At 41.1% G+C, this 24,323-nt stretch overlaps 1 protein-coding gene across 2 annotated transcripts in view; it reads left to right on the forward strand.

The window, feature by feature from the left end:
• The first annotated feature begins 13,650 nt into the window (after positions 1-13,650).
• The window catches only part of NAV2 (neuron navigator 2), a 391,388-nt gene continuing 380,715 nt past the window's right edge, over positions 13,651-24,323 (forward strand). Inside the window, exons 1-2 of one of the 2 annotated variants that reach the window (XM_039385983.1) lie at positions 13,651-13,763; positions 16,776-17,383. In XM_039385983.1, coding sequence (XP_039241917.1) covers positions 17,309-17,383 — 75 coding nt within the window. In that variant the 5' untranslated portion in view covers positions 13,651-13,763; positions 16,776-17,308. The remainder of the gene's footprint in view (positions 13,764-16,775; positions 17,384-24,323) is intronic. The other variant, XM_027732440.2, reaches the window with a different exon arrangement.

A 24,323-nucleotide genomic window follows, 5' to 3' on the forward strand; every position in this document is an offset into this window, starting at 1 on the left:
AGTGAGAAAACATAGAGTCCCCAAAGAAGGACATAAACAGACATTATGGAAATACTGTCTTGTCTTTCCAAGCTACCATAGGGCATTATAAGGAGAGACATCCAAGGAAAATCCAAGGCTGTATATCACCGCATGCTGTGAGCAAAACTCCTGCAGTCATAACCTAATCATGACATCTGATGGCCACTAAAAACTGCATCTTTTTGGAACAAGGTTTAGTTATGATAGAGGTAGCATAAAAATGATGGCCTTGAAAATGTGTGGTTTTCTTTTAAAGGAAATAGTAAGTATGGGTCTAAGGCATAGTTGTATCCTTTCTCTTCCTTCTTTTCTATAATTTTCCCCCCTCTCCTCCCTCAAATCTCTCCCAATAGCTTGGTCAACAGCATTTTCTTGCTTCATTGGTTTTGAAAAGGACTTGCTGTTCCCTGCTGTTAGATTATTTCCAGGAGACTGTCTCAGGTCAATAGTCATAACATTCCTTGCTTCACCCCTTCTTTCCCCCACTCAGAGAGAAAAAATAATAAAATTAAACAAAAAATAAATTAACAAATTAAGTTGGGAAGTGGGAAAGGCAAGCACGTGTGTATTTACATGATTAATCCAGAGATTTAAGGTATGGACCCTTCTTTTTGTTTTCAAGCACCTGTTCTTTGCATGCAATTGCCTTAGGAAATTTCTCCTAGCAGCTAGGTTTCAGGTGAAACTACCAAAGAAATATAGGGACCTTTAATTGGTATTAATTTTATTGCAACCTTAAAAAAAAAATTCATTGCTTCAAAAAGTCTAGGAGATATTGAATGTAAAGAAGAACTTAGCCAAAATAAACACCATCCAGTTGTGGTTACCTTAGATATTGGTTGTTTAGGCTTTGTTTCTACTCATCATAAGCTTTATTCTAAGTTTATAAAAGATGGTCAGCTGAGGTATATGTTGCCACCAAATTGATGCCTCTTTTGGCCCATCCACAGCAGCCCAGCACTGCAGAGAGGCAGGGCCAGCTCATGCTCTGGCTCATGCTCTTTCTCACACTCTTTCTTGCCTGGTTCATTCAGCAGTTTTGGTAACAACTGTTTTACATACAAAGGTGTTTTAGGTGCAGACTTCTCAGCTGTGGTTCATCTGCAACTGTCCTTCCCCCGCCTCTTCTTTCCCCTAAAAATATGTGTTTAAGTGTCCCAGGTTAGGACTGCCAGTATAAAATAAAGGTATTATGTTTGTCTGGCACTCAAGTAAATTTTGGTTAATATTGGGATGGATTTTAATTTTCTGTAACTGCTTGAACTGATTAAAATTAATTTTAATTTTGTGGGACCGAGTACTTGCAAACAGAGACAGTTCCTGTTAACTGAAATGAAAATTTGATTGTATGGTGTTTAAATAGGACGAGATGTGATAACAAGCAATCGACAGTTTTACAGTTTACAAACTAGGGAGAGACCACAGCAGGTAGATTTGACAACAGCAGAAGTGAACAAGAAGACAACTCAATATCCTGCTAACCTGTCTTGGGAATAAACACATTTCCCTTATTCCTTATAGGATTTTTGTAAATCTGATTAAAACTGTCTTTTATGTGCATCTGAAATTGCTGTTATTTGTATGTGCCATTGAAGAGTCACACAGTTATCCAGTGGCCAAGCTGCAACCCTCACTGAGACACTGAATGCCTCTCCTTGGAAAAAGAACCACTGGAATTCTAATCTCAGCCTTATTCTTGCTTTCTTGAGTTTGCCTGGCGAGCTTGGGGCACCCAAGACAGGAGAGGAACTTTTAGTATCAGTTGTATTTTAGAACCAGTATTTGAATTAGTACTTAGTAGTGGCATGGAAATAATTAAATTATGATAGAACTCTGAGCCAGTAATACAGGCAAATCCAAGACAAGATTTTTGTGACAACCCCAGTTTGGGAGCTTGCATTTTGCAGACTTTTCAAACGCTTCAATTTCTTCCCTTCTCTATGAGATGCAATGTGTTCTTTTGCCTACTTACAATCCATATAGTGCAGGACCAAAGAGACTGTTTTGACCTTATATTCATTACCAGTCATTAAAACTGTTAGTTCAAGTTTTTGCTTGTATTTTGTAGATGAAAAATTCGGGTTCTGTTGATGATAAACTTCTACTGCATAAGCACCTGCTACCCAAAAGGTTTAAAAAAAAGATAAGTTTTTGCTGAAACAGTCCCTATTTCAAAGATGGTTATCTGCTCATACAAGACAACCAAAGATAAATATACTGGATAACTGTCTTATCCACATATTGAGGGAATGTCTTAAGTGTGAAGATATGGAGAATGACTAAGTGTATGTGCCTTTCTGGCCTAACAGCAGTTTTTCATACAGAATACAAGAGTTTGGGCTGTAGAAGTTGAAGTTTCAAGTTTTGCTTCAAGACGGAAACAATATAAATCCTCTAAGTCTGGATATTTTGCAACACACTGCTGCTTTTATTTCACACAATCACAAAGTAGCTGAGGTTGGAAGGCATCTCTGGAGTTCATCTAATTTAGCCTCCTGCTCAACCAGTCAGCCACAGCAGGTTCTCCAGGATTTTCTCCAAGGATAGAGACTACACAACCTCTCTCAGCAACCTGCTCCAGCATTTGATCACCTTTAAAGTTAAAAACCCCCAACCAACAAACCCACAAAAAAACCCCCCAAACCAAACCAAGACTTTAAAAATATTTAAACAGAATTTCCTGTATTTCACTTTGTGCCCATTTCTTCCTGTCCTTTCACTGGGCATCAATGAGAAGGGTCTTGTTTTGTCTTCTCCTTACAACCCTATGGGAATTCACACAGTTTTACTTATCTTAATGGAAAGAGATGAGGAAATTGTGTGGGATGCCTGAGTGCCTATGATGCCCAGCTGTTTATTTTCAGAAGAAGATTTCGGAGTATTCATTTACTCTCTCTTCTAATACAAGAACAAGGCTATGAGCCACAAATTGCTGCAAGCTGGGACTATACAGTCCATAAATATAACTGTGCTTGGTTTGTTATATCTTCTCTCAGACTTTGGTTACTGAGCTCTGTTAGTGATAGGATATTGAACAAAACTGGTTTTTGGCATGGCTTGGTACATCTGCTTTTACTCTCTGAGACTTTAGAGTAGTTTTAGAGGGATAGATGGAGCTGGCTTGCTACAGTACTGCTATTCCTGGTTTATCTGCATAATGATGTTGATTTAGGGGTTGGACATCTTTTCAGCTTGCCATACTCTCTCTGCAGAGGTGGAAATAGGCTGCAGCACCAAGCACAGGGGAGGATGGCCTTTAAATGATGCTGCACCAAACGGTTGCTGGCCGAAGTGACTCAGGAGCTCCTATATTTGAACACTTGTCCTCCTACAGGAAAGAAAACTTGCTCCTAGATGTTTATCTTGAAGCTTGATTATTATAATTGTAAATAAAGGCTAATATGCATGTATTATAACTGAGGTCTTGTTTGCTTTTTATAGAGTGTGAAATGAGCTTCCACTTGTAATTGCACGTTTTCTTGATTGATGTGAAACTATTTTCTCTGTAAGCAGACACTTCTCAGTTTCTTGCTTTGTTCAGAGTATGAATCAAAAAAAACAACTTGGAAATAAAATCGATTTGCAAAGTGGTTCATTTCCTAATGCCCCAGGACAGCAAGGACTTCTGAGTTAGGAAATTACATACCCTTAACATGATTGTTGACTATTCCCTAGAGTGAAAGCTGTACATTCAAGAGAGATCTCTCATTACATGATTACAGCACATATTCTCCTTGGAAGATACAAGGCACTTTGCCTTTGGATCCTGCTTATGAATTTTTACAGCTTGGAGAAGTACAAATGTGTTTGAGAGGAAAGTGTATCTGTGACCAAGGGAAACATAAAAGGGGAAGAAAAGTTGCAAGACTTCACAGACCTCCTGAAATGCTGTATCCCTGTGCATTGAAGACTTTGCTTGCTCTCTGAAAGATGCTGTTTTTATCATTGCACATGATATTGCATCCTTTGGGATGAATTCTGCCAACTATCAATAGAATTATTTAATATGAAACCTGTCAGGTTATCAAAGGCCCAGGAATTCAGCTGGTCATTAAAGAGGTAAGTGCATTTTAATGTTCTGTACACTGTGCATTCCAGTCAGCCCCAAGACTCCTTCCCTCTGCTGTGGCCTCTGTGTTCAGAGACTGGGTTTCTGAGCAGGAGAGCCTTTCTCCAAATCTACTGTCTTGTTTAGTGATTTCATACAGTCTTGAACGTTGTAATTTGTGAAGAAAATCCATTTCAATACAAAAGTATTCTATAAAATCTGTTACCTCTATAGGCCAAAATTAAGTTTAACATGTTCAAAACAACTCTTTTTTTTTTTGCTATCTGATCTATTCCCTGTTTATTTCTGCTACCACTGCTGTCACTGAATCCAAACTGTCTGTATGTAAACAGTTGTAAACACTTCTTACCATCTTTTCCAGTACTGTGAATTGCCTTGAAGGCACATAGGATAGAAAGAAAGAGGCAAATAGGGGATTTTCCATATGGTCTGAATACTATTTGATATTTTAGGAATGCTATTTCCCATTTATATCCATTCATCTCTTTGAATTTCAATCTTTAAACCATTACCTTTTCTCTCAGGACTGCTGTGAGTCTTAATTCATTAATGTCCATAGAGTGCTTTGAAATTCTTAGATAAAAGAGATTATAGAAGTGGAAAATATTAAAGGGAAAATGTGAACTCACAACCTCTATCCCTCCTTCTCTTACCTCACCTGTTCATAAAGATCTTTGTAACCATATAAACCTACCTTAGAATCCAGGCAAATATATTTTCCGTTGATGTACAGATAACATGAGGTTGCAAATGCCCATTTTTTAAAGAATCTTTTTCATATTAAGAAAATGTAAAAAACTTCTTAGCAATGTTTTTAATCTTCTATTCTCTGCTCTCCCAATTAAAATGTGGTCCTGGTTATATTCAGCTGAATCTTGTAGGACTGCATCCATGCCGAAAGATTCATACTGCTCTCTCCATAGGGTTATATTAGGAAACAGAAGTTCCTCTATCAGGTTTATGTCACTTCAGACTGTAAAATAACTGACATAAAACAATCTTTTCAAAATGCATCATTTGTTCTCTAAATGGGAACCATCTTCCCTATCCCAGCATCTGCGCTGGTTTCTGTACAGCAGATTCACAGTACGATAGGATAATTCAGGTTAGAATGACCTCAGAAGATCTCTAGTCCAACCTTCTGCTCCAAGCAAGGTCAGCCATGAGATCAGATCAGGTTTCTCAGGGCTTTATCCAGGCAGAGAATCTCTTCACCCACCAACTTCTATCTGGAACCACTAGATCACCCAATGAACTCAGCTGCTTCTGTTTTCATTCCATCTCTGTAGCCAAAAGATTGTCCATGGTCATTCCCAGTAACTTCTTTTCCCCTGTAAAGAATACTGGAGAGAAGGGAGGGTAAGAACTGTTAATGAGCCTAAGGGAGGTAAGGCAACAGCCTTTTTGAGACCCTGGAGTACACACTAAGGACAGACTTGGAGTACACACTAAGGACAGACTTAGAGCAAGGAAATAAGGGTTGCCACCTCAGCTTCTTGGTTTGGATATTGGAAGTCCCATTCTCCAGGCCTGATAAGATAAGATATTCCCTCTTTGCTGTTGCCATTGACTAAAATCTGTAGAGAACTGCTTTTTTCAGGCATTCAGGATCACCCTCTTAATCCACATGGGGCATCCCACACTATCTTTCACTGTCTCCAAGAGGAAAGGCTCAGTTTCCTATCTTCTTTGTCAGAGTGAAAAGACCAATCTGCAGCAGAAGGTTTCAGTTTTCTCTCCAGTGCTGTTCTTACAGCCCCCAGCTGGGCAATGCTTTGTGTTACTGCAATTTTTACTGACAAATAGGATGGGGAACTCTTTATCAGCAGGGAAAACCCCCACCAATCTATTCAATGTTCAGTTACAACATTCTTGATATCCAGGTTGTCCAAGACAGAGCAGCTAATCTTGTTTCTAAAAAGATACCATTGCAGTGTCTCTCATCTTCCTTCTGGAGTTCATATTTATTTCTGACAACAGCCAATGTATTTCAGACCGTGTCCTTTCTGCTTTTCTGCTTCCAGTTCAGCCATTTAAAGCCAGTAGAAAACTCTAGTGGCCTCTTTATTTGCAGACAGAGCAGATATCTACAAGCCAGTTGTGGAGACTAGCTAGTTTCAGTCTATATTTAAATACTCAAATGAGCATATGGTTATTCAGATTTCTCTTTAAACTTTAGCTCTGAAAGTTTCTCCTGTGTTACATAAGCATGTGTTGATATAATCTGGAATTTTGACTTGACTGTAATATTGTTACTAGATATTAGACTAGAGTTGTTTTACCAGCACTTCATCCTCAAAGGAGAATTAATCATTGACTTAACTAGAATGCTAACATGAATGATTGTGTTGTTATGCATATGTTGATTTATTCAACTTTTTCAGCCTTCTAGGTCCCTTTTGAAAACAAGCTTAGCCAACCAAACTTAACAAGCTTTCACTTGACTGTGTATAAATGTTAAGTAAACAAAATGTTTTTGCTGCTTATGCTTGCAGTATTCAGCTTCATTAAACATGTTTATAAGCAGTCTTTTACAGCCTTCTGCAGTGTACATGACTAACTTGTAAGACACATTTCTCTCAGATAAAAGAAGACATAGAAAATGTTTTGGAGAACTCCTTTGAATGTAGCTCTCCCAAGACACTCTCGAGGTGTCCTATTCAAGCAAAAAAAAAGATCTCAAATCTTGAAAATCGTGAGGTGAAAAAGGGCTGTCGTGGTTTCACCTAACCCCACGCAGCCACTCGCTCACCAATAGGATCGAGGAGAGAATCGGAAGGTAAAATCTGGAAAACTCTTGGTTTGAGATAAGGACAGTTTAACAGGAAAAGCGAAAGCCACACTCACAAGCAAAGCAAAACAAGGAATTAACTCACTGCTTCCCATGGGCACACAGATGTTCAGCCATCTCCCAGAGAGCAGTGCACCATGTGCAACAGTTACTTGGGAAGATAAACACCGTCATTCCAAACATCCCTCTCTTCCTCCTTCTTCCCCCCACTATATACTGAGCATGATTTCACATGGTCTGGAACATCTCTTTGGTCACTTGGGGTCACGTGTGCTAGCTGTATCTCCTCCCAGCCTCCCAAGGACTCCCAAATTCCTTGCCAGCATGGCAGTACAAGGAGCAGCAAAGGCCTTGGCTCTGTGCAAGCCCTGCTCAACAACAACAAAAACACCTCTACATGATCAGCCCTGTGTTCAGCATGAATCCAAAACACGGCGCCACGCCAGCCACCGTGAAGAAAATTAACTCTACCCCAGCCAAAACCTGCACAAATGTGTAACAACAGGTCAGGTTAGCTTCTCTTAGATGGACATTGCACAGAATAACACATAATAACCACTTTGCCCTGTGAAGGTGTCCATATTAGTGGTGTCCCTGCTGCCAAGCAGGAATCCTCCTGTTACACACCAGTTGCAGGCTGAGGCCAGCATGGTGCGAGGGTTCATACATCCCACTTCCTTTGGCAGCCTGGGAAAGGGTTTGTTTCCAATTAGGCAGCCAGGCTTCAGAGGCCAAGGAGATACAAACAGCAGAGAGAATTTTAGGAATGCCACCACATCTGGCAGATGTTCAGGGAAGACCTTGGGAGTGAAGACAAACAACTGAGGCCTGCCCTGAGCCCCCCCTACCAAAGCAAGGATTAAACAAGTGTGATCAAATTGCTTCTTCCTACTACACAAGCCAATTCCAAGATTTTGGTGTCATGATGCAAAGTAACTACTTGACAGAATCACAGTATAGAATGATGCCCCTTATTAAAAAAAATCTGATATCCTGAGGGAACATCCATACTGGTTAAAGGAGAGCAGGTTGCTTCAGCTGTATGGGAACACTGGTAATATTTTGGGGCAGTGGCTCACCAAAATCCCAACTTGATGCTGACAAAGGTGCTTCACTGTAATAATGAGTGACCATGGAGGATGCTGGCTGTCCATGGATACAAGCCACGGAGGACGCATCCTCCTTTGAAGAGGTACATATTCCAACCATGGAAATACAGAGTGACAACTCCGAAGATGATGGAGATGCTAGATAACGGTAACAACAATTGGTTGTTTCAGAATATTTTAACTAAAATATAAGGCACTGTGAAGTAAATTCTTAGTTCATGTAAACCACTGCTTAGACATGCTCTTGTGATTGGTCACTGAATCTACCCAGCTATCCTCATGAGCCATGAGTGAGGAATCCATGTATTTCTTACCAAAGAGGGAGGGATACCCACCCTTTAACAAGTACAGGGGGGACATAATTCTTAGAGAACTGCTGTCCTTTTTCTTTTAAAACTGTAATTTAAATTTTGGTGTTTGAACTTTCTCTTTAGTCTAATGGTTTTCAGATCATAGGACAGGTAAATGGGTAAAACAGCACCTAAGACATTATATACCTGTCTCATTCAACTGATCAGCAGTTGATTTCATTTTCCAAACTTAGATGATTTTTTAAAGAAACCTTTCATTTTTAAAAAGCAAAACAATCCCCCTCGTGCCAAAGAATATAACGAAGAATGACAGCATCTGGCTGTCCTTAAGAAAACCTATTAGCTATCTCAAGAGTTAATCTTTCAAAGATTATATTGGAATTCAGAGAGGTAAATAGATTCTAAAGATGCATTCTATCCCCAAAAGCAACAACTTTTGTTAATGCACATGCATTACACAATAACATCTTAAAAATGCAAAATAAGACATTTTTAAGAATTCACTGCCTAAAGTCAGAACTCATATGAACATTCAAATTGATTAGCTACAGCCAAAAGCTAAAAGGTACATAACAGAGCCTGAAAAATTAATGAAAGCTTTGCTATTTTAGTTTACCATCCCTGTTTTTCTTCTCTCTTAACACTCCTACCATTGCAACCATCAGTTTTGTAACAGAATGTTTTACCAGACCCTGCAGCAGACACACCGACAAATGAATTCAAGATTGTCCTGAAAAGTCTGTGAAAACACCTCAGGAAATGTTGACTCTTACAGTCTTAGGATCAAAGCTGAATTTTCTGAAATTAAATGATTTAAATTCTTTAGATGATGAATTGCATGTAGCTCTTCATGAATGTTTTGTTTTCTAATTATGAAACATTTTTCACATACAATAAAAACTGGTTCCTTAAGAATATGAATATTCAGTATTTTTAGGCATCTTTTAATGTTTTAGAACTGAACTTTCTGTGACATTTTGGAGTGTCAGAGGAAAAGGCACTTGCAAAGGAAGCCTCATATTTTCAAATACTTATGGCAAAGTGTGAGATTATGGCATCATAGCTTTCACAGCATTTTAATAGCCTTGTGGTAATTAAACTGCATTGGGCCAGATCCTGCTGTCCATGCTGAGATCACAACTCCAAAGCATGGCCAGTGATAGTGCGCACTTATTCATTGTGGACTCGGTATCTTGAAGTTCCAGCTAAGACCATGGGCTCATTTAGCAGAATTTCTAGAATTTGTGGTAAAAGAAAATCTTTGATTTAACACATTTACAGTGCATGGCTGGCCGTTAGATTTTATCCCGTGGGAACCCAGTGAGCTTCCACAGTACCCAGGGTGGGTTTAGATGACAGAAAGCTGACAGATTCAGGAGTCCCAAGTTCCAGGCTGGTGCTCCCACCCCCCCATCATTTCACTTCTGTGAACATACTAGAAGGCTTTTTCATAGGAATTGTATTGGGATTTGAATGGCATTTTCCCTAGACTAAAGGTGTATGTTTAAAGTGTTTTGTTACCTGTGGTTCTGTATGGACTCTTAAATAAGAGAATTATTACTGTGTTAGTGTCCTATGAGAACTTGGGCTTTGATCATTATTTTTTAGAGTCCAAAGCTGTAACGCATGATTACTTTTACCTATCTAACAGGCTGGAATACATCAAAAGGATAAGAACCAAGAAGAAGGGGAATAGCTTGTGGTTTAGATGCTGATTTCAGTTGAGAGATGTGATCTTGGCAAATTCCTCTCATCAGCTCTGTGCCATAGCTTTCTGTTTCTAAAACAGAGATTAAAATGTTGGGGTTTATTTTCTTGTGCTGGTTAAGGTAAACCAGCAGGGGAAATGAACTCAACTCAAAAGAGAGATTATAAGTCTGAATAACAATTTAATAAAATAATACAATAAGTACGATTATACAGACAAACAATTGGTTTTAACCCACAAAACCCAAATATATAACCCAGCACCCTGGGGCATGAACAGAGTGGGGTTCTTTGGGCCCCCTGAGTCCAAAGGAAAAGGAGAGGGGAAAACCTGTTGGTGAGAGTGCTGGTGCAGTCTGGTTGAAAAGTGGTGGTTGTAGTCCAGTCGAGAGTGGTGGTCTGCAGTCTGGTTGAGAGTGGTGGTCTGCAGTCTGGTTGAGAGCGGTGGTCTGCAGTCTTCCTCTGGATCCCATGAGTGGTTAAAAAGGTCCCAAGACTCCAAGATTATATATCTTCCAGTTCAGGCAGGAATGCTCAGTACCTCCCTCAGGGCGGGGGGGGGGGGGGGGGGGGGGGGGGTGGGGGTTCCTTAATAGGTGTGAGTCCTATCTCGAAGGCCTCTTAGCACCTAGTTTATAGCCTGAGGAGTCAGGCTCTATGTGCAGATAGTGTAAATGGTTCATTGATAACAGTTTCTGGGAAATGGCATGGAAGGCTATAGAATACACAGTTTTGGGTTACACTCATTCAGTGATGAACTGGTCTCAGCTGTCCTAACTAGGACATTTCTCTTGCCTTTTATCTGTCAAGATTGTAAGCACTGGTGAGGGCACACACGTGCAACACCTTGTATATTAGTGCTCCTTGCTACAACCACAACATTTAATCAATAAAAATATGCCTTGTGCTTCTTTGATTGATAAAATGCTGAATGTCTCACTAGTCTGAGCTAGAGAAACAAGTTTTTCAGATGACCTTTAACTGGGAATAGTAGGAGATCACTGTCCTTGCCTTTCAGTTGGAGAGTATGAAACCAGTAATGCAAATTTTCAGGCTCTTGGTATGCAAATTAACAAAAGAGGTGGCAGTACACACATCTTTTCAAAGCTCAAACCATCACATGTGCACAGGAAAAAATAAAAAAGGTTACACTTCTGTAGTTCTCTACAGTCAAGCATTCTTTCAAAGGGAAAATCTATCACTTTGAAGAATTTACAGAAGAAAACCTCCACAACAACTAAAGCTGCAGGCAAAGGAGTGAAAGGCAAAATGCAACTGCTGAGAAAAATAAATAAGGGCCTTTACAGCAGTCCCATTGAATTGAAATTTTCCTTTATCACAGACTAGGCTGTTCTAATCTTCTTTTCTACCTCTAGCCACATATTTTAAAAGAAGATTTTCTAAACATAAAAATGTTACAGTAGAAGCAGAGGTTCTTACTAACGTATTATAGACCGTCTCTTACCGTACCAGAACACCAACTGAATTTCACCAAGGAACCAGTTTGGCTTAATTTTTCATTCTTGTTGGTCTGCATGAGAAATATCTACACAAAAAATGGCAGCTGAGTCACACATTGATACAAATTTCATCTTCCACAGGAGATGGCATTCAGCAAGTGCACCAAATGCTTGCAAAGGCCTTGGAGCACAGGTAAGGCTGAGCATCGTGGTGAAGCCTCCTGCAAGACACGTTGTCCTTAAAGGTCCCAAGAGCCACAGCAGCCCAGACACTTGTGACATCTTGTTTTTCCAGGTAAGCTTAAACAAAACCTCAGACAACCAAAGTTTATAGGCTATTTTTTACAGAGGCCACATTCTTTAACACTTAAAGTACAGAACTAAAGAATGGTCTAAATGAGATGTAAATTTTGTTTACTGGTGTTCCATGTCAGCAGATGTACTGAATATTGGGCGGAAAGCTGTAGCTCTGCTGAATCAACAGCCTTGAGTATCAAGCTAAAAGCAAGGTGACACTGTAGCCATAATTTTATTTGGGAATGAATTGACTTTTCTTTGCTCAATAAGGAGGTGCCACAGAAGGAGTCACATATAGGACTAACGAGGGAGTTTAAGCAGAAAATGAGGAAAATGCCTTGAAAACCTGGACTGGTGCGAGGATAGGAAGGATGAAGGGTGATACTGCTCCTGAATATATACTCCTGAGGAACAGGAACCATTTCTCATCACGCTGGCCACTCCCAAAAAGTGGTTGGCAGTGGCCATCCTGGGTGTCTTGGACTGTAGCCAGAGCAGGCAGTGAACCATGGCCAGCTGATTGCCTTCAGAAATCCAAAGTCCCCTCAACACCACCTGTTTCTGTGGCCTCCAGCCAGCCTTGACTTTGATGGTAACAATTCTGCTCTAAACACAGTGTGTTACAGTACTCCTGCTATAAAAAAGTGTATTTCAGTTTGAGGCTAAATCTTTCTATATAAACCCCATTTATTTCTCATATGTCCTGATATTTGGTAGTGCTTCTCCACAGAAGTTGTGTGGGCCAGGTTAGCACAGATATGGGGATGACCAAGGGAATATGTGGCTGCTTGAGGTCTGCTGGGGCACAGGCACATGCTGGCACCGAAACCACCACAGGCCAGAGAGTCATATGGGACTGCAGGTGGCTTCTGCAGAACCTTCTGGAGTGCGGGTACATGTAATTTCCAGAACTGTTTTTGAGCTGCCAAAGTGGGTCTGTAAGGAATTAACTTCCACCCAGTGTGGCTTATTAGCCCTGGCTTGTTAAAGCCTGTGAGGCTCCAGAGCAGGCCGGACCTGCTCCAAGTAATTTCACAGAATATTCTGAGTTAGAAGAGACTCACAAGGATCATTGAAGTCCAACTTGTGATTGGCCTGTACAGGATTAAACTCACAACCTTGGTGTTATTAACACCATGCTCCAACCAGTTGAGCTAATCTCAGGGTCCGACACAAAGATTTGCACTAATGAGAGGGTTCATACCCGTTTTTTTTGAATACATACCTAATTGAGATGTGTTTGGTACCAACAATATATTGCGTTAATAATACTGTATGTGCAACAGGGCCTTGTGGCTTCTCCCGACTGGCATCCCCCAGGTCTGTGTGCCTGTTTCTTTGTATTGGTCTTGCAGCGATGCTCCTACATCCCAAGGCGTGGGATGGGATGTAGGATAGCGGGCTGGGCAGACAGGGGACATGACCTGATGTGTCCCAAAGCCTGCCTGCACCGCTCTGCTAGTGACATCGCGTCTTCTTTCCTGGGGCAGGTGACGCAGGAGAGCCAAAGGGTGCCGGTGGCTGCTTCTCTGGTCAAGGTCGTGCGCTGTCAGCCTAGTCCGGAGCCCAGAGCTTGGCCTGGCGTGGCGTGGCCCAGCTTGGCTTGGCATGAAATGAGCCCAGCACGCAGGGTGCGGGCGCTCCCACCGCCGCCTCCCCGCGGAGCAGCCGCTCCCACCGCCCCTCGGCCCCCTCTCCCGCCCGGAGCACAGGCCCCCATTGCCTCCGCCGGCCGCATCCCCCGCCCATCCATTGGCGTCCCGGCCCCACGTGGGCGCGGCGTTTGCCGGGAAGGAGGGGGCTCGGCGGAGGGCGGTCGTTGTCCTGGCGACAGGAGAGTGAGTTGTGGCGGCGGCGCGGAGCGGCGGCGCTGGAGCCGGAGCTGCAGCCGGGTGTGCAGGGCGGCCCCTCGCCCTGCCCCGGGCGCATGGGCCGCCGGCCCGCGGGAGGAGCAGCGCCCAGGGCCGCCCACCCTCCCCGCCGCAGCAGCTTCGGCAGGTACCGGCGGGGACCCGCCCGGCGCGGGGGAGCCCGCCCGGCGAAGGAGGGATGCGAAAGTTTGTCCCGGCGCGCCCTGCCGCTCCGGCGGCGGGAGAGACGCGGCCGCGGGCGGGCGGAGCGCCAAGCCGAGCCGAGCCCCGCCGAGGGAGCGGCTCTCGGCGGCGGGAGGGGGGTCCCGAGGGGCTCTGCCCCATCCGCAGCGCGGCTTGGCGGGGCCGGCGCCGGCGCCGCCCGCAGGAGCTGCCTCCCGCGGGGGCGGCCCGGGGGGCGGCCGTGACTGGTGCGGGGGGTCCTCCCTTGGTGCCCCCGCCCGGATTTGCGTCGTCTGGCAGGCTGAGCCCCCGGCGGGGGTGGGCGCGGGTGGGGTTTGCTGCCGGGCGAATCTTGCCGCTGCCGCCCTCTTTTATTATTTTTATTATTATTTTGTCTCATGTCGCGTGCGGGGCAGAGGGGCGCCCGCCCCACCTGGAGCCCGCGGGTGGAGGTGTCCCCGCGGGGTTTTTTGTCTCTCACCTCGGGCCGCGCCACAGACTCGCGGAACTTGGGAGCTGCCGGGCTTCTGTTTTACGTGGAACTTGCGGATTTGCTTGGCTTGCTTGTTCTGAAACACAAGTCAGTGGCGGGAATGAAGGATTTCTGATGCTGCGAGATTGCGTGGGATTTTTTTAATGAGACCGACCCCCCCCGCCCCCCCAAAAAAGTTGTGTTCATTTGCTCTGCTTTCGATGAAAGACTGGCAACCAGGAGGCGTGTGCGGGGATCTGGGTATTCAGCGAGGTATTTCTGAATGACATTGCCTGCAGGTCGGGATCTTTTGGGGCTGTGTGCTGAGGATGGACCCTCCTAGGACACATCCAGGTGCAGGCCTTAAGGTTTAAATTTAAGAACGTTAACTCACCTGTGGTTCATTGAGATCGTTTATATATTTAACCCGTGGTCAGGTGTAGGCTCTCGAGTTCTTACAGCTTTTTATTCAGGGGGGGTTTTCAGTCATAGCCCACCTGGGTCCAGACTGGGGGTTCTGGATGTTGCAGTGGTGGGAAAATGAGGTAGAATTTTGTGTCCCTTGATATTTTGTTGGTTTCAGTGTCTCTGGCTATGTGGTGATTTCCCCAGCAAATCTTACCTTTTTTTCTTCCTGAAGTTTTTGTTTTGTATTTAATGCCAATTAAATTGGCATTAAATTAAATTTGGTAGTAAATCAATTTCCACAATTAGAAACATGGAGAGATAACAAGTGAAACTTCTTTTTATTCGAGATAGTAAGAATAAAATTCAGTCTAATGGCTGATCAGAAATGTTTCTTCAAGCTTCAGGGTACATTTCTTTTTTCCATGTTAATACCTTTTTTTTTTTTTAAATATATGAAGCTTAATGTAGCTAACTCATGCGATGACACTAATATCTGTAATACATGCTCTTAGGTTACAGGCATATGCTAAGTACTATATACAAATAGATACTCACATATTTCCCCAGAGAGTCTGTCTACTCCCATGATGCTTAAAGCTGTAACGTTGAATGCACAGGAACTTCCAGAGATTGCACTTTTTCTTTTTCTTTTTTTTTTTCTTTTCTTTTTTTTCCTAGTTCAGGGGACCTTTCATGTTGTCCTTAGTTGCACTGGTTATGTCATGCTATTCCAGCATGGCATTACACGATGTGACTGATGCAGTCTCATGTGTCACATCACAGTGAAATCACTGGAGGGAAAAAGTTTTCCTTGGTGGGACTTAAGGATATTTATAAAAGTTGGAGGTTTTTTGGTGTGTGATATTTGTTGCTAAGGTCAAAGGCCATTCACTGCCTTCAAGGTACCTTTTAGATTTCCCTGGTTATTGGCAGGTTTGAAACCACAGATCAGGAGGACGTTCTGGTTCAAAATAAAATTTGAAACCTCTTATTTCCCTTTAAAATAGTTTAGATGTGTTTTTAGATTATTTTCAAATGGCAAAGCACAGCAGCATTGCTGCAATCAGTTGTATTCTTTCCTGTGCTTTTTAGAAGAAAAAGAACTGGATTAATGACCTACTGCTTCATGGTGAGGAGCAGTGAAAGAGCATTTGAAGTGATAGGCAAAAGCAGTATTTCTACTTGTTGTCTTGTCAAGATTTTTGCCTTGGAATAACAGTGGACCTCAGCATGTAGAACAGACATTTTTACTATGTTATGAAAAATGTATTTTATTTACGCTGCTTATCCTTTAGCGATGGCAGGATGTCTGACTTTCTTCTTTATTAGTTCCTTTGTTACATAGGACAGAGGTTTGGATTTTTTTTGGAGCTTGTCTCATGACCAGGCTTGTAACAACATGCAGCTAAATATGTGGTTTTATATCATGCTCAGCTAATGTGGCTGAAATTGATTTAATATTTAGCTTTTTTAGTATGGAATTCAGTGTAGTAATTTCCTGGTGCCTGCATATTGAAGCCTGCCGATATTGATCCCACCTTACAAATTAACTCAGGAAGCGATTTGTCTCTTGTAGTAAACTTGTGCTTCTCAGTGCAAAAAAGAGCAGCATTATAAGGTGTTTGACTTGCTAAGCTGTGATTTCAAGCATCACTTTCTTTCTCAAGTACTAATAGAAACTGTATTAGTGTGCTCAGGATTTTGGGAGGTGATGCACAATAACCTTATAGACTGTGGAGAAAGTCTCTTGGGTGAGAGACCCGAGAAGAATAATGGGTTTGGCTTTAGGGACTCGAACCCTGCAAAGCTGGGTTTTGAGTTGATCCTTGCAGGCTTCAGTCAGTGGTGCAAAAGGCTCAGCTGTGGTGTGCAGTACTGTCATTCTGGGGTGTTTTTATGCAAGAAGCCCCAAAGACAAGGTAATACACTAAATAGGCATCAAAGCATTTCGAGAGGCTTGCATGAAGAGTGTAGAATGTTCAAAACATGAAAGTATTGTATCAGTTCTGACTTGTGGCTCCTGGTGGTGGGCAAAGAATATCAGTAGCTATGTTTTCCTTCAAGCTGGTAAAAACTGCCTTTTTCCCCCCTTTCTAGGTATTTGTTTGAATACATAGAAGAAGATGACAAGCGTGCATGGATGATTTTACGTAATTAACACCTGCTAGATTTGCAAAAGGCAATTATCACTGTGAAGTGTTTACATTGATTTATGGGAAGAAGGTGGCCCATGAGAGGGATGCTGATAATATCAACACAGTGGATTAAATGCACATTTACACCTTTATTGACATATAAATTATCCATGCCAGGAATGCACTGAAAAGGCTGCTGATGGAGCAATAATGTGGCACAAACTACTGGGTTTGGATTCAGCTCCGTCATCCTTCTGTAAGGCATGTACATGGAAACCTTCATCTGAGCTACTGTAGGATACAGAGGCTCACGGAATGACTGCTTGTTAAGATAATGAGCAGTGATGGCAAACAGGAATTTAGAAGGATGATAAAGGACATGGATGAGGTTTGAAGGAATTATCTTGCTTTTTAAATTATTTTTAGATTTCTGTTGTTTATGCTATGGATTTTTAGAGAAAGCTTAGAGGCTGGAAGAGTCTTTGTAGCTGGGAAATGGAATCTGGCTCTGAATCCAGCCAACATCAGAAAAGGAAGACTGTGACACATGGACTGGAAGATCAAAAAAGGGTAAGTGACAAAAGGCGAAAGCACTTTCTGCTTAAATTGCTGAAGGAGGCACAATGGCAGAAGAGCTCCTTATAACACTTCTATCAGTTGCACTTGCTGCTCACTATGCTTAGCCAGCTCTACATCTCTTCTCCTGATTATATATTTTAGAAGATGTTTGTTTTTGTCTTTAAGCTTGTTCCAATGTACGGAGTAAAGAGCTGAGGGAAGGGGAAATTGTAATATGAGTGAAAGAAGGGAAAAACCGCTAGAATTGTGGCTGTTGGTTGGTGAGGAGACATACAGTGAAAATGAAATATATTGACTCTTACTGATTGACAACTTACTGGTTTATTACAAGTTTAATTTTTTTTAATTGATACCCTTAGTAGAGAGGTTAAAAAATTGTTTTCTTGTGGTTTGGTGTTTTAATTTGCTGAAAATGTCCTACACTTGTCAGTATCCTCATTGTCCTGGTGGTCGTGTTTGCATTTTACTGGAGTTGCCAGATGTAATTTTGACTTGAGACAAAATGCACGGTGGAATGTGCCCAATGTCAGCTGCTGGACCTTGTTTTGTCCAAGTGGTTTGTGAAAGCTCTGTGTGTGTCAAGGTAGCGTTGTATTATTTCATCCTAATGGATTGGTGCTTTAAATTGACCTAAATGAAGTTACAGTCTCAGGCAGACTCTGGTTTGTGAACAACTGGGACTTGAAAGTTGTTTTGTTGGCACCAGTCAAGCAAAATGTAAAACTTGACATGTTTCTACTGAATAAATTACTCATGCCACTTTCCACGCAGATTTGATGGGCGATAGAAAACACTGTGTTCAGCTTTGTGTGGAGAGCTCCTTTCCCCTGTATGATTTTTATTTCAGTTGAAAAGTGAGTTGGAAAAAAAATTGACTGTCAGCTATTATTTTGCTGTTCAACAGCGCTGCCTCATTTTGGAGAGAGGGAGGTTTGTGTCACAATTTCATCAAGTCTGCTGAAGAATAAAAGTGGTTTCCCTGTCACCCCATTAGAAATATAAGCGGCCTGGAAAACTTTCAGAAATTGGATAAAATGCAGCTGTTTGCTTAGAGAGAAATAGCATTTGGGGACTATTTATTTGGGGAACAAAATAGAACTTCTGAGTGTATTTTAATTGCACCAAGCAAGATCTATTAACTGACAAGCTGCCAAGGTCTTCCTTCTACTTTTTTCAAGGAAGCATTTTGGGACTGAAGTAAATCAATATGAGTTGTAACAAAATCCTTCCATTGACTTAATTTCTTTCTGGAGGCTGCTAGAACACTTTTTTTTTTTTTTTCCCCTCCTTAAGTGTAGAACATTATACTGCATATGGGGTGTGATGGGAAAAACATTTGCGACCTGTGACACCAAAGTAGACTATAATTGTTTTGATGCACCAAAATTAATATGCAATTATGTCTGTCTCTCCTTACTGATAGGTATAGAAGCCTACATCTCCCATCTGCTCCTGGCTCTGGGTATTTGGTGCACATGTAGTTGGGGCCTCTGAATGTATAATATAACCCCAAGTGAGGCTCAGTGGCAGCTGGGATAACATCAATTGGTCATGCTTTGCTGACATTCATTTTAACTTGAACTCGAGCCGTCATGGAGATTTATTAAATTTATAATGATATATGTAAGATCCATTTTAATGGCTCTGCATGCATGGGTGATCTCTCTCACTCCTGTTTGCAAAACAAGTCTTAATAGAGTATTACATTTCATTTCCTATAGAATTTTTCAGGGAAAGGTTACTGAGGAGAGGTTTGCTTAGACTTGTGTTTACTGAGAAAAAGCAGTTTGGAATAATAATGTTGATGCAATTCAGTTGTTGTTATTATGGAGTTGAATAGTAATATAAACTTTAGTGGTTTTAAGCTTAAAATTCTGAGATTTCTGGTAGGGTAAAGTGGATGTGTGATCATGGGCCATTAAAATTAATCATCAGTAGACACTTTTTTGTTATTGGAAATGAGACTTGTGCTGGAAGAAATAAGACCAAGCTCTTTTTAAATTGGGTGAGTGCATTCTCCTTTTTAGCACCATATATTTTATGGACATAAAGTCAAGCATTGTTTAGTGGTTTTGAAGCAGTAAGAAATCATTGTGTATGTGTACACCCCTCGATGATGGATCTGGCTTGTCTTTTCTAAGTAAAATACAGAATGCTAAGCTTGCATTTGTGGTGTAGAAATAAAGCTTAATTTCCTTTCTTTGGGGGGGAGGGGAAATAAGTGTATTTCTGGGTATCAACTTTTTAGCTGTATTGATTAAAGGAAGACAAGATTTAGTATTTGTGCTTGTTTTTTAGAGGTAGGGGGTTTTGCTTTCTATGTGTTGGCTGATCTTCAAGATCTCAAAGTAGGGCTGCTCTGACAGTGCTGAAATCGGTTGAAGCAGGTTCTTTTCACTCATCACAGCTTGCCAGGCTGAGCTTAAGAGGACTCATATTAATGTTTGGGATAGCAATGCATTTATGTACATATCTTAAGTTGGTTCTAGTGGGAATTACATAGCCAAATTCCATGTAACGTGTAATGTAGGAGTGAAAAATTTGATCAGGTTTAACAACCGTGTAAGCAGACCATCTGAAGGTAGTAGGATTACTAACATGAATACTAATGTGAATAAAGTGAGCAGGTTTGATGCCAGTATATGACCTTTGCAATGAAGTCTTTAAATGCAAGAGTAATAGAGGTGATACTGCAGATTTTTGTCTGTAGAGTTTGCATGTATATTATTGTTTTGATATAAAATGGATGATTGCTCATGAGCAGTAAATTCAGATTTTCTTTATTTTCTTGAAGAGGAGACTTGAGGTAAAAACTGCTGCTAAAATAATCTAATTAGGTACATTTCTATGTCTTGTGTCATGAAAAATTTAGTACTGCCCTGTGTTCTGATTAAATGTGTTTTCTACTGATGACTGAAATGGAATATTTCTTCAGTTGATTTCCATCAACTTCATTCCCACTCTTTCTGCCTTTTCATTCAGATCCATAGCTCTGAGTTAGTAGGACATGCTAAAGAAATGTGTATGTGCAATAGTGACAGAAGCGTCTTCTGCTCTACTTGAATGAACACTCTGTGATTGATGAGTAAAATATAATTGTGAAATGCATTCAGACTTTGGAAGCATCTCCGTAAATGTGTATTTTATGCTTATATGTGCTCTGTTGTCCAACTAAACTTTTGTCTCTGCTTGAGTTGCATTTTAATTTTTTCTTAGAGTTTTATTTGTACCTACCTGGTGTACTGGACCAGTCGGTTTTAGGAAGGACTGTGTTTGTTGTCAGCAGCATGGTCATGGCTGGGCTTCGCAAACGAAGATTTGGGAAGGCTCTATCCACACTGGACCTTGTAAAGCCAAACTGATGGTGGTCGTTCAGTATATTTCTTTTCTCTCTTGCTACTTCGTAGTAAAGATCTTCATCTCTTTTTTTTTTTTTAATTTTGAATGAAGAATGTGTTAGCTGCAGTTTTACAGTGTTAAAAGCAGACTAACACTCTTTCATGGGGTGTCTTCTCTCTTGACTTGTTTTTCTTGAAGCAGTCGTGGTGATACACATGACTGAAGCCATATGCTACAGCTTTCTCCTTGGTTTGTATTTTTTCCTGGTTTATTATTGACACCCTTCCAATTTGCTTGAGGATACTTTGCTGCTGCCTTTATATCAAAGTCAGTTTAAAGAGCATAAGTAGTCTCCACTTGTATTGACCTGCTCATTCTGGGAGCTTGTGTTGTTTAAAGCAGGGTAGTGGTGGCTGAGTACGATGTTTATTAGTAGAATTTTGTGCTGAGACAATAATGCAATTGGTGGGTGCTGTGCTGCTGAGCCAGTGTGAAAGCACTCAAGTATAACCACATAAATTTCAGCAAGGCTTACTTTATGAAATTACAGCAAACTGCTATATGGTGTTCTGATAATTTAACTAACTGGGCTCTTATGGAAATAGAAATGCAATGAAAATCCACTGAGCAAGAGAACTGAGAAAATGTCAACTTCTTTATTTTGCAAATGTTTAAAACCTTCCATAAACATCACAATCTCTGAAGGATTTTAGTTCCTAACTGTGGGGTTTATGATTTTCTTACAGTAATTAAGATTTGTTAGTAAATGTACATTAAACCTTATATTCACAGAGTCAGGTTTGGGAAGTTGAGTTACATGGATGTGCCTGGGTAATCCAAGGCTTGGCTTTTGCTTTAGGATCTAAGTTTTCTGCTCTTAAGATGCTTCTGAAACCCTTTTTGTGGATGTGCTGTCTGTGACTATTTTAAACTACTCTTCACTAAGAAATTGGCTCAAAGAAACAAGTAGTTATATTCATTTTAGTGATGCTGATTTTCACCTTGATGGTGAAGGTATCACCTTGAATGCTACAAGATATTCTATTTTCTGTAAAAGTTCTTTCTGCAGTGGTTTTAGTGAGAGTTTTATGAGTGTGATTTGGTATTGCCAGTCCTTTCCCAGTCAGACTCCGGTCTTAAAGGAATTTCCCATCATGACAAATATTTTTATATAAGGTAAACAATGGATCTTGCCTATTCAGCTGATGTCTCCTGTAATGTTTGTCTAATTAAAGGAATTTTGCAAACTTTTGAAAGTTGGGGGTGACTTTTTTTCCAACTTGTGCAAGTTCACATTAGGATGTGATACAAAGAGTCTATATTGGTGTGGACTAGACTGCAAGTGATGAACTTTATGTGCTTGGAGACTCTGTGGTATAGTCTCATCTAGAATTGACTCAAGGGTAATTCTATCAGTCTTTCATCTTTTTGCCCCTACCTTTCCCCAGGTCTGTTACTGTAAAATGAAAAAACCTTGTGTGTGATTTCTTGAGGCCTTAGACTTGCACAATTTTTTGAGTTTTCTCTCTGTTTTGTAAAGTGAGTAAACTATATGTAGCACATGTACATATACTGTGATTTTCAGCAATGGATATAGATACATGTGGCTCCTAAAAACAACAGATGGAATGTGTATGGATGGGATTTATAAGATGGGTGTGCTGCACTGTTTATTTCTGTTCCTGTTGTGGTCGGGTGAATCTGTCAGTTGTTCATATTGCTAGGTTATGCAATTTCTGTTAAATGACTTGTACATCAGAGTAAATCTAGCTTAAAAAGACGTACTTTTTATTGGTATATTGGCACAGTTCTATCCTCCCTGACTGACAATGCTAAATTGAATTCTTTAAGTCACTTTGGTTGAAGCAACACAACACTAATTTCACTGAACAACAGGAAAATAATGAACAAAAAATTCTGTCATCACCAAGACAGTATTTTCTCTTCCACGTACTGAGGGAAGTTCATTATCTTAAAAATAACTTGGCTAAGGAGTTCTGTCTGAAGTTCTAAGGATGTGGAAGAAATATCCATGTGTAAGCAGATGGCATTGTAAGACCATGGAACATAACTGTAAATCATTTGGGTGTGCTTTGAAGATTCTAATCTAACAAGTGGTTTAAGTGATGAAGGACAATATTGGCTTTCCACATGAACAGTGGCTTAAAGCCTTTGTAAGAGGGAGGGAGTGAAGCTGATCAGGAGATGCAGCTATAAGTAGGTGATGAGATGCATAAACAACTGCTGTTTGTGTTGTGGCTACATAGTAACAGGAGGATTACCAATGAAGCATTGCACTACAAAGGAGAAGACTTTAAATCTCTGTTGAAAACACCTGTAACACCTTTTACAGACTTGCTGATGGCACTGATTTAGCAGGATGCCCAATTTTTTATCTTTGTTAACCAAAAATAGAGCATTAGGATGAATTGCAATGTGGTCGGAAGAGCCTGACATCCTCTTTCCCCCCCATGAACAAAAAGCAGGGCAATTATTCCTTGTGGGTTTATTCCAAAGTCCTGGCAAGCGTGCCTCTCAAAATGCCTGCATGGTAGAGCATTTACACAGTAGATAAGTGTAGATGCTGTTGTAAATGGAACTGTGCAAAATCAGGCAGAAATTATTTCCGTTTGCTGAAATTGTGTTACTCTGTATGGAAGAGTATTTCCAGTTTCAAAGGAGTGAGGATTGATGCTGATGGGTACTTAATATGACACCCCTAACTCTGCCCTTGCCTGCAAGGACTTCCCTGCTTGCATTTGTGTGCATCTAGTTTTAAACTGGCTTCCCCCCCCTTCTCTTACAGATTAAGAATAGATTGGTGTGATCTGCTTGTTCCAGTCTTACCAACAGTATGTCTGGTGTTGCTTTGCTGCCTGTGGCACAGATCAGTAGCTGATCTTTCAGAGCTGGACAGAAACCCAACAATATGATGCATCAGCTGGTTGTGTTGTGTATAGGGAAGAAATCCAGCCCTTCCTCCAGCTGCTACTGACAACAGGCTTTGAACCCTAAGGTTTTTTGTTCTTATCTTGGATGACTGCAAGAATTAATGGTCATAAATTAGCTGGGATATTTCAAAATTTAGCCAGGCATCTTGAGTCTGTGGCAAATCTCCAGTCTGTGGTGGATTATATAAGCTGTCTTCTCTAGCTAGCTTTGGGGTTCCTTGTCTGGGGCCCACATGAGTGTGGACTAAAGAGTGAAAGCTGGACCTGATGCTGTATCTGTGTCTCAGTGCATTAGTGAGCCTCTTACTCTAGTTTTCCACATCCTGTGGTATAAATGAGGGTTTTATAGCTAAGATCCTAATGGCTTCATCAATCTAATCTCAAAGGTAATGAAACCAAAAGGCTCAAGCAGTAAATACAGCGAAGTGCTATGTAGTATAGTATATATTCTTTAGTGTATAAAGAACACTGCTTCAAAATAAAGTGAACTTCTGATGTTAAAAAGGAAAAGCCTACTATATTTGTATCAAACATGGGTTATAGGATGCTAAGGAGAACTCTGTGACTAGTAGAAAATTCTTCTGTTGCTGGTTAGATTGTAAGAAAATTTACTCGTGACACCAGAGTGTTCTTGGAAATGC

This window comes from Pipra filicauda, unplaced genomic scaffold (assembly GCF_003945595.2).
Source record: "Pipra filicauda isolate LSUMZ 115617 unplaced genomic scaffold, ASM394559v2 scaffold45_size4122338_pilon, whole genome shotgun sequence".
Classification (NCBI taxonomy): domain Eukaryota; kingdom Metazoa; phylum Chordata; class Aves; order Passeriformes; family Pipridae; genus Pipra; species Pipra filicauda.